The following is a 9152-nucleotide window of genomic DNA, read 5'->3' on the forward strand; positions in this document are numbered from 1 at the left end:
AATCCCTCATCCTTCAACATCATGGCCCCTCTGGGGTCAAGATGGGCGCCATGTCTGGTACGTACACACTATACTGGACGCCACCGTGTGATCAGAGTAGCCTTCTTTTTTTCTTTTTGGGTAGTCAGCACTTTCATGGGCGGACACATCTCCGTTGATTTGGATTAGATCATTGGATTAGATTCATGTGTGTAGATGTGAAAAGAAGAAGTATCAGTATAATCACGTGATAAACCAAAATAATCCCAAGTTTATCCAAAAACCATCTCTCACAGGACGGAAAATCCAAACTGTTCCTACTGATTTATTTGCTAAACATGAAGCAGTGGATGAGTGTTTTCACGTTTATTCAAAATGAGTTTGTAGCACAAGATAGGGTAAAGGAGAACCAACCCAAAACATTGACGAGCGCGTTTCCTGGTTTCTATGACAACCTGTTCCGCACTGCTTCTATATTGGGAACTCTGGCCCTGGTCCAGAGGGTCCGGCTGTGACGCAGCGACGCACGCAGGGCGTTGTTCTTCCATGATGAGCCACTTTATAACAGATCGACGCTCCCGACTTCTGTCTAGTCTGTGTTGAGCCGCGGGACTAAGCCTTTCCACTTGTTCCTGAACCTTTTTTGTGTGTGGAAATACCTGCCGAGACCAAAGTAAGTGGACTTTAATCCCGTTCTCCTCCAAACTTCCTTATTGCAGCTGCGCCGGTGGAGACGGATTTGGATAAGGGAGAAGTTTATGGGTGGTTTTGCGTGAACAGGTGGACGCGAAGACGCTTCAAGCGACTTATATACAGACATTTACGCTTTAAATGTGTCAGTGTCACCGAATGAGCTACTTTAGTGGCATCTTTCCGAATCATATCATTAAAAAAAAATGTTGTCTGGTGTGAAACGGCTTATAATCTCACCCGCCTAAACTTGCCAAGATCAGTGTTATGTCACATTTTATTGTTTAATGCATTGCGTTTGTCCGATCGTCACTGTTGATAGACACCGTCTGTGTTTATGGGGATGTGTTTGCGAGCGTGTGTTGTACTCAAGGTTGTGTTATACATGTATTTTAAATCGTTTCTGACACACAAGACGTTTGAATTAGTGTTTAAAATCTAGTCAGTTGTCGTTCATAAAATGCGTCATTGCTGCTTTAAACTTCAGATGAGAATATGTAAGTTCATAGCATTTAATTACAGATTAGTTTTTTTTTTTTTTTACAATGGATTGAATATACTATATATATATATATAAATCTTTAAAGTAGTTTAAATGACTGTAGTTTTAAACTTATATATATGTTTGTCAGCATGAATAAGTGTTTTTGTTTGTTTTAATTTCCCATTTGACATGAAAACTGAAAAGCATTTGAAGAAATAACAGATGTTAATTGACACGCCATAATGTCCTGGTACGTGTTAATATCGAGACACTGTTGCGTTTCATTTGTGGCCTGGAGTGAGCCTGAGATGATTTCGGGGTCTGCTGCTGGACATACCAGAGGGACACACCCATGTCCAACAAATCTGAGCCGCACACTCTCACTGACTGCTGTCTCCTCTTTCTCATTCCTGTCCAGATCATCCGCAAAGATGCTGCTGCTTCTTCTCGGAATCGTCTTCCTGCACGTTGCTGCTCTGGTGCTTCTGTTTGTCTCCACCACCGTTAGCGTGAGTTGGATGTTTTCACTGTCAACATCTGAACAAACCAAACACATTATTCACTTTAAAGTTTACTCTTCTTTGTGCAAATGTGTTTTTTTTATTACCTTTGGATTTTGTGTTAAAATTGTGATTCTACCTAGAAGTGAAATAATCTGAAAGCAAGAATTAACCAGACCTTTATTGAAGATATATAGAAATACACTACTACTTCAACAATGCAAAAGTATTGAAACCTCCTTTTGACTTAAAACAATTAGTGTACAAATAATTATGCATAAACAAGGTTACCAATGTCACAGATAACATCATATAATTAAAAAAAAAAAAAAATAATAATAATAATAATATGGTTGAATGACCAGAATAATTTCTGACCCTTCACATTTTTTTTTTTGTCAGGACTGCCCATCTACCCAACTCATATATCTTATTGTTATTGTTTGTAGCTGAGCCTGGTTGGAATTGTTCTTCATTCTTAATAAAATGTTCATGTGATCATTTTTGTGTGCATCAGGTATGGGCATCCAGTGATGCAGGAACTTCAGACCTGTGGTCCAACTGCACTGCCACTAATGGAGGGTACAAGTGCGACCCGGCTTCGACTGGAGGTACCGAACATTCCCCAGATTACTGTTTTTTATTCAAGCTATTGACACGGTGCATCTGTTTTTCATTGATAACAACATATGTCCAATGGGAATGGTTTGTCAAGCGACTGATGTGGGTGTGTCTCCTCTGCGCTCTGGTGCCATCTAGGGTTAAGAATGTGTCAGTGCAGTAAGCTGATAGGCTGCTGCTGTATAAATAGTCGTGGTGCAATGTCCATATTCAGGTTTCGTGTTGTAGTTGTTCAGGGCGGAGCTGTGGAGAGTATTTAAAGTTCGAGATCTATATGTGTGTGTGGAGAACCCGGTGTAGAACCTGATGACGGGCCACGCCCAGCGTCAACTCATGGTGTTAGGGTTGCAGGGATCATTACGGGCGGCAGCTGCACATTTATTTAGACAGTGGACTAAAAATAGAAAGCTAGTATTTTCCAGCTTGTTAAACATTCCAGAGGAGAAGTGAGAGAGATTACTGTCTGCTGTTTTGGTTTCAAACACACACGTAAGAGCGGCGCCCCAGCAGCCGGGTGATGTCATCTCTGCAGAATGACAGTGTGTTTGGTCGGTGGTCGCTGTCGCCTGCTTGGTGGCTGGACGGGTGTAGAGCTCTGACGCGGCGTGTTTATGTAAGAAAAGTGCATGTGTCGTGAGTTTTGTGCTTTTGGGATTAGAGCGACAGAAGATAGTGGTCTGCTGTCATGCCGGATGGTGGGGCCGGACTTTGTGCTCATAAGCTTGGCTGAGCTCTCTATTTCCTTCTTTCGTGCGGGTGTCAGGCTTTTATGACCTTTGGCACTGTTCACATGACAGAGATTTTACATGAAAACTGCATTTTTGATTTCCAGTCCAAACAGACAGTTGAGAATACTTGCCTCATTCCTGCTTTCCAGCCATATCCAGTTCACTGTCAAAACAAATAAAGAAAAAAACGAAAAAAAAAAAAAAATCTAAACTGCTGTCCAGCAATGGCTAATTCCAAAATTTATTTTATTCACATAACTTAATTGTGTACTTCTTGACTTGTTGACTCAGATCAACACCACCATCTTTACTGCCTGGGATTCAATACATGCTATTTTACTATTTACATTCATGGCTGCTGTCAACTGTCGCCGTGTGATAAAGTGTGACGTCTTGCCATTGCACTATTGCGATAAACATGAACAAAAACTGGCAACACCATTGCAACATTGTAGTACTATGGAAAAAGAAATGAATAGTTATGCAGCACTCAGCTTGTTGGTGCCATAGCTCTGTTTACAAAGGCTCAGCATTTCCGTACTGTGTTTTAATAAAAAGACAATTATCACAATGTAACTCTCAATGTTCCCTTTTAGATCACGGACGTTAAAATCATCTTTAGTCTTTATTCACAGTTCATGTAAGTGGATGGTAAAAGCTTGTTTCCATCTCACATGGTGGCATTAGTCCAGGAGACAACAACGTGATGCATCTCTGAACCTTGTGCCTGGAAATGTTGGACAATGGTTTTTCCTACGAGTGCAGAGTGAAGGAAGGAAGGAAGGATGGAGCAGTCTGTTCAGCGGTCAGTGGTGATATATACGGCCCATATTTATAGGACGGAGATGGAACATTCATCTTGCAGCGTTATCATTCCAGATTATGTAACGTTTGAAAACAGCATCCTAACAGTGGAATCTAATTGTCGACCCGGTTTGGGATGGTGCCGGCTACATTTAGTCGATGGAGATTTGCAGCCAGAGAGGGTCAGGTTTCCATCCATGTCTCATCCCTGAACTCTGCTCAGGACGCTCCACTGCACTTTCATTGGACGTAACCCGACTCCACTCGCATGAAGGCCGCCGGAAATTACTTGCTGTTTGTTAGATCAAACTGTTTGTAATGTTTTGCTTTAAGTCATTCTGAATGCACAGTTTATGTTGATAGGTTGAACAAGCCATTTCCAGCCACCATCAAAAGTTGGGATGGTGAGATCACATGATGTCTTGGTGAAACACAGTGAAGCAGCGTAACACAAACTTATGTAGTTCATTACTTGATCATCCATTTTGCTCAGTAATAAAAAAGTTTGCATGAATTATGCAGCAGAGAGTGGCTACTTAGGAAACCCGAGGGGCTGAGCAGGCGGCACAGATACTTCCCAGACCAAACAGCGTCTGCTTGGAAGTCTTCAGGTTCCCGGAACGGTGGAAGGCAAGGTTGAGATGGCTGTCCAGTCGGCCTCCACGTCAATACAGGTGCATAATGGGTTAATGGTGAGCTGCAGTTGGAAGATCGATGCCAAACATCCGGGCCCTGGTGTGGTTTAAAGGGACGCTTTTGGAACAAGATACTTGGTTGCCATTGTGATGGATGCATTAGACATCCCAGATGTAAACGAAGAGGAAGCTGGAGCTCTTAAAGTTTTCTTCTGAGAGAAGCGCCGACCAATCACAGTGTGTTTTGTTGTTTACTTCCTCCTAATTCAGTTCACTTTCCTTCCTGCAGAGTGGATCCAGTCGGTCCAGGCTCTCATGATCCTGTCCATCATCTTCAGCTGCCTGTCTCTCTTCATCTTCTTCTGCCAGCTCTTCACTTTGCAGAAAGGCGGACGTTTCTTCCTCACCGGAACCTTCCAGATCCTTGCAAGTGAGTTGAGGGATGCAAACTGTCATGAGCAGGACACGTGACACACAGGCAAACAATGGGCATGAAGTTGTGGAAATGACTTCAATTTCTGCTCCATGCTGGGTTCAGTCATCTAAGGGTCTTCTGTGCGACGAAAGAAGCCATTGATTTTATTTGTACTACTGATCAGAAGTCATTTCTGAGGGAACTGTTTTAAATCTTCCAACCACAACCACAGTTCACTGATAAGAAGAGCAATTGTCGATGCCCTCAGTTACTCATCTGTGACCAGGAACTAAGCCTTTAAGGTCCCGGCTGGTTGCTCGTGGTTTAATGCTTCATTGGACACTCGTCCTCTTCGGTGCCTTTGGGGCTGCCGCTGGCGCATTGTGTCTGCTCCTGGCAGCACGTCCTGTCATCCCGAGTCGGCTGTCTATACCGTGCCAGCGCAGTACAGAGGCCACCAACATGCCAGACAGGAAGCACCGCAATGTTATTGGCAGATACCCGAGGTGAAATGTCAGGGGGGCATTCTGGCAGTTGAGGGTAATGAACTTATCATACGACAAGCTGAGAGAAGCTGCTGCAAGAAAGGAAGGAACACCAGCACATCGTGACGTAACTGCAAGACTGCATGACCAGCTGTAGCATTTTAACGAAACTTGCACTTGTTGACTGACTTCACTCACCGACAAGGTTACCGAAAACATTTCTTTGAGGGCTCCTTAATCGAATACAACCCCCCCCAGCATAGTTTTCTTTTTTTGTCCTGCCATCGTTTTAAAACTTTATTTGTTATCATGCACATTAAATGATCAACTTGTGGTTCAACTGGAAGGACTCATGTTAGGGACCTCACTGCTACAGATCAAATCTAACAGGAAGCTTTAGGAGACATTGGTTAATGTTTACCGGAGAGATTGAAAGACTTTTCACGCTGAGATCAATTTTACCAAGCTGTTGACATTCATTTGTCATCACCTGCCCTGTTTCCAATGAGAAAGGTAATTCTGTTTCACTTTTGCTGTACAAAGCAAACCAAACTCTGCCTAGACATCCATGCAAAGTGTTAACTCTGATGGGACTCGTAAGTCATTGTTCATTGTCAAGCAAAGTCTTGACCGACAGTATTAATGCTCCTAACTTGCTCCCCGCAGGTTTGTTTGTCATGAGCGGCGCCATCATCTACACTGTAATGAGTCCGGAGTGGGTGCCCAACACCGCCTCCTTTGGCTACTCCTACATCCTGGCATGGGTGGCTTTCCCCTTGGCGCTGATCAGCGGACTCATCTATGTCATCTTGAGGAAGCGAGAATGAGCTCCATCCCAGTGTTCTCAGTAGAAACCCCACCTGCAAGTGTCACCAGTCGCACCCCCCATTCATGTCATTCACTCCATGGAAACAGCAGGGCGGTGGGAGAGGGAGGGAGGGGGGCGGTCATGCTAAAGCAAACCAAGGCAGAATCAACCAACACTGTCTCAGTTGAAAGTTGTATATAGTATCTATGGTTAAAAACCTATTTATAACACTTTTTAAATATATGTACATAGTTTTTGTGTTGCTCTGTCAAATGTTTTTGTCAGCTGATTAAGTGCCTCAGTGTTTGTAACGATGACATAATTATTTTGTTGTGCTTCCTCTATCCTTTGCCAAAGAATTAATAAACAGACTCTTATTGTAGAATAACCAAACTGCATGTTTAAGTAGATCATTTGGGATGAGTTTGAAGAGAGTGGTAACATCCGCGACAGTAGTCTAGCTATTCTTATTGCGAGGTGTTTTTAATGCTACGTTTTTCTATTGTCATTTTCAAGAAAAGATGGTGCTATGTATTTATCATTCCTGTGACTGATAGCAAACATTTAAACCGTAGTGTCAGTATTGTTCAGAGCCAAACTGTACACCACCTGACTTCGAAGCCTTTGAAAGTGAGGACTTGTATGAAGATTCAAAAAGTAAGATGACCGCACACGCATAGCGCAAAACTGTACGCAGCCAGGCATTTGAGAAGAAGCGACTCAAATGTACTATTGTACCTTAGTTAATGCCGTAATAGTTGCCATTGTTATTTCAAGTCAAACTTTACATTAGAATGCGTCGTAAACAGATGATCGACATTAATTAATTGCAGCGCAGATATATTTGAACAGTTAATATTAGCATTATCTTAGTTCCTGACAGATCAAAGTGTCTGGCGTCAAGTGACACAACGTTTGTTTTTGTGACTGTCGGGAAGTTTTTTTTAATTGCTGCTGTTTAGCTACATAGGAAGTCCTTTATCGCAGTGTAACACCAAGCCACGCTACATCGTACCTGTCACACACCTCGAGGATCAACGTAGCGACGTGTAGTCATCTGTGAATACGTCTGACTAATTTAAAACTGACATACTTCTGCAAGCTTAGTTTCAAGGTGTGTGTCTGTAATGGCAACCCACAGATAGGTTTGCAGACACCTGTCATACTAGTTCTAAAGTTAGCTCAGCATTGTTGCACTAACTTGTTGGTTCAAATCCAGAAAGCCTTAGATTCATACTTTTGTCATTTCATGACTTGGAATCCAGATAAATGACAAATAGACATGAACAAATTGCCAAGATGAAGTTGGGTAGTGTCGGCTGTGATAAGAGCATCTGCCAAATGATTCCATTTTGGGTGGTTAATGAATAAACATTCGAAATGGCAGTGTTATTCTTCGACTTCCAAAAGAGTTTAAGCCTTTAACCATAAACGCCTGTATTTTCCCACCAATTTTCTTGTTTCTAATTTGGGCACAATTAAAAAAAAAAAAAAAAAACTCTCATAACTCAGTACAAAGCCATGACATCATGCCAGCTAGGATTTTTTTGTTTATGTGTTGGATATGGATCTGTTTCACATACTTGAATTTACTGCCCACTGACTCATTCATTGTGTAAAATCTGTGCATAACGTGTTGACAAATCTAGTATAATGGTATTCAATAAAACAGCTGATCTCACGCCGTTGTTTATTCTGCTGCACGAGTGCAGGTTTTGGGGGTTTTCTGCCGAGGCAGCCTGTTTTCACACACATCCTGGAGGTGGTTGATCATCCGCCAGACATGTCTTCTGTTACATTACGTGCTCAGAGGTGGATCAAATATTGTGCACGCGGTTGCGAATACTGTACATGTTGTGCCGCCACAGTTCGGTATTTGGCACCTGACTTCAGAGAATTCGATTCACGCGTCTTGTGTTTCAACACCGTCTGTGGAGGAGTGCACGTGGGTCGGTACACAGTGAAGTGGATTCGGGCGATGGGTTCAAAAGTTACTGTTCTGGGTTCAGTTAGAAGAGATTCATCTCTAATGACAACTGCCCACTGATGTTTGTTGTCACACAGCAGATTTCATTTCCTGTTTACATTGTCTCTGGCTACTTAAAATCATTAAAGGATGCTATTTACCATCAGTGCAGTGTGTTGCTCTGTCTTCTCGCTGCATCTGTGTCTGTCGCTGTGTGCCGACTTGTCAATGATGAAAATGAAAGTCAAGCAGTTCTGGTGAGTGAAATGCGATGTAGTAGGCCGAGGAGTTGACTGTATTACGGCCTTATTATGAAACCATGAACCTTTGACCTTCAGTTGCACACATGTTTTTCCTGGACAAAATCTCCTATTGTTGAGGAACAATGAAGAATATTAAGGAAGAAATAAATACTGTCCACTCAGTGTTATTTCTCAGAGGTTTTTAGGTGAACAGCAATTTTATTTAATGTTAGGTTTGTGCAGTCCTTTGCAAATAGCTTTTTTTCAGGCAAATTTATGCACTTTAAGTCTTTACTGTTACAGACAAAAAATGTTAATAAAGTTATTCTTCATTTAAAGTTGATCTATACTACTTTTTTTTTCTTTTTTGAACGTTAACGCGGAAACAATGTTATGCAGTGGTGTATGTTTAAACAACACTGACCTCTAGTGGTTGTTAGCGGTAACCGCAGCGCCGCAAAAATATCTCCCAAACGTATTAAACACTGCCCCCGTGTGGTGAAGTGTTAGTACTGCAACATCTCGTTTCCGCGTCCGTCTCTCCTTGGAGGTTGGCAGCTCATTCATTCCGACTGAAATGCGTTAAAGCTCATTAACTCAATAAACGAGCGTCAAGCTGACGCCACCATTAATATTCAGGCGGGCGATTGTAAAGGGGGGGGGGGGGGGGGGGGTCGGGGGTTGTGCTGCCTGCCTCCATCAGCGGTCACGGCGCCTCATGAGCGCCCCGCCTCCACAGACACCATCCACCTCTCTCTCAGGTCGTTGGAGGTGAAGCTGGAAAACAAACGACTG

At 42.7% G+C, this 9152-nt stretch overlaps 1 protein-coding gene across 1 annotated transcript; it reads left to right on the top strand.

The window, feature by feature from the left end:
* Positions 1-517: 517 nt before the first annotated feature.
* On the top strand, positions 518-7725 carry pmp22b (peripheral myelin protein 22b). The gene is made up of 5 exons (XM_053853860.1): positions 518-652; positions 1572-1662; positions 2171-2264; positions 4731-4871; positions 6008-7725. Exons 2-5 carry the CDS (start codon positions 1585-1587, stop codon positions 6166-6168), a joined length of 474 nt encoding a protein of 157 aa, XP_053709835.1. The 5' UTR covers positions 518-652; positions 1572-1584; the 3' UTR covers positions 6169-7725.
* Positions 7726-9152: the final 1427 nt, after the last annotated feature.

This window comes from Synchiropus splendidus, chromosome 1 (genome assembly GCF_027744825.2).
Source record: "Synchiropus splendidus isolate RoL2022-P1 chromosome 1, RoL_Sspl_1.0, whole genome shotgun sequence".
In the NCBI taxonomy this organism is placed as follows: Eukaryota; Metazoa; Chordata; class Actinopteri; order Syngnathiformes; family Callionymidae; genus Synchiropus; species Synchiropus splendidus.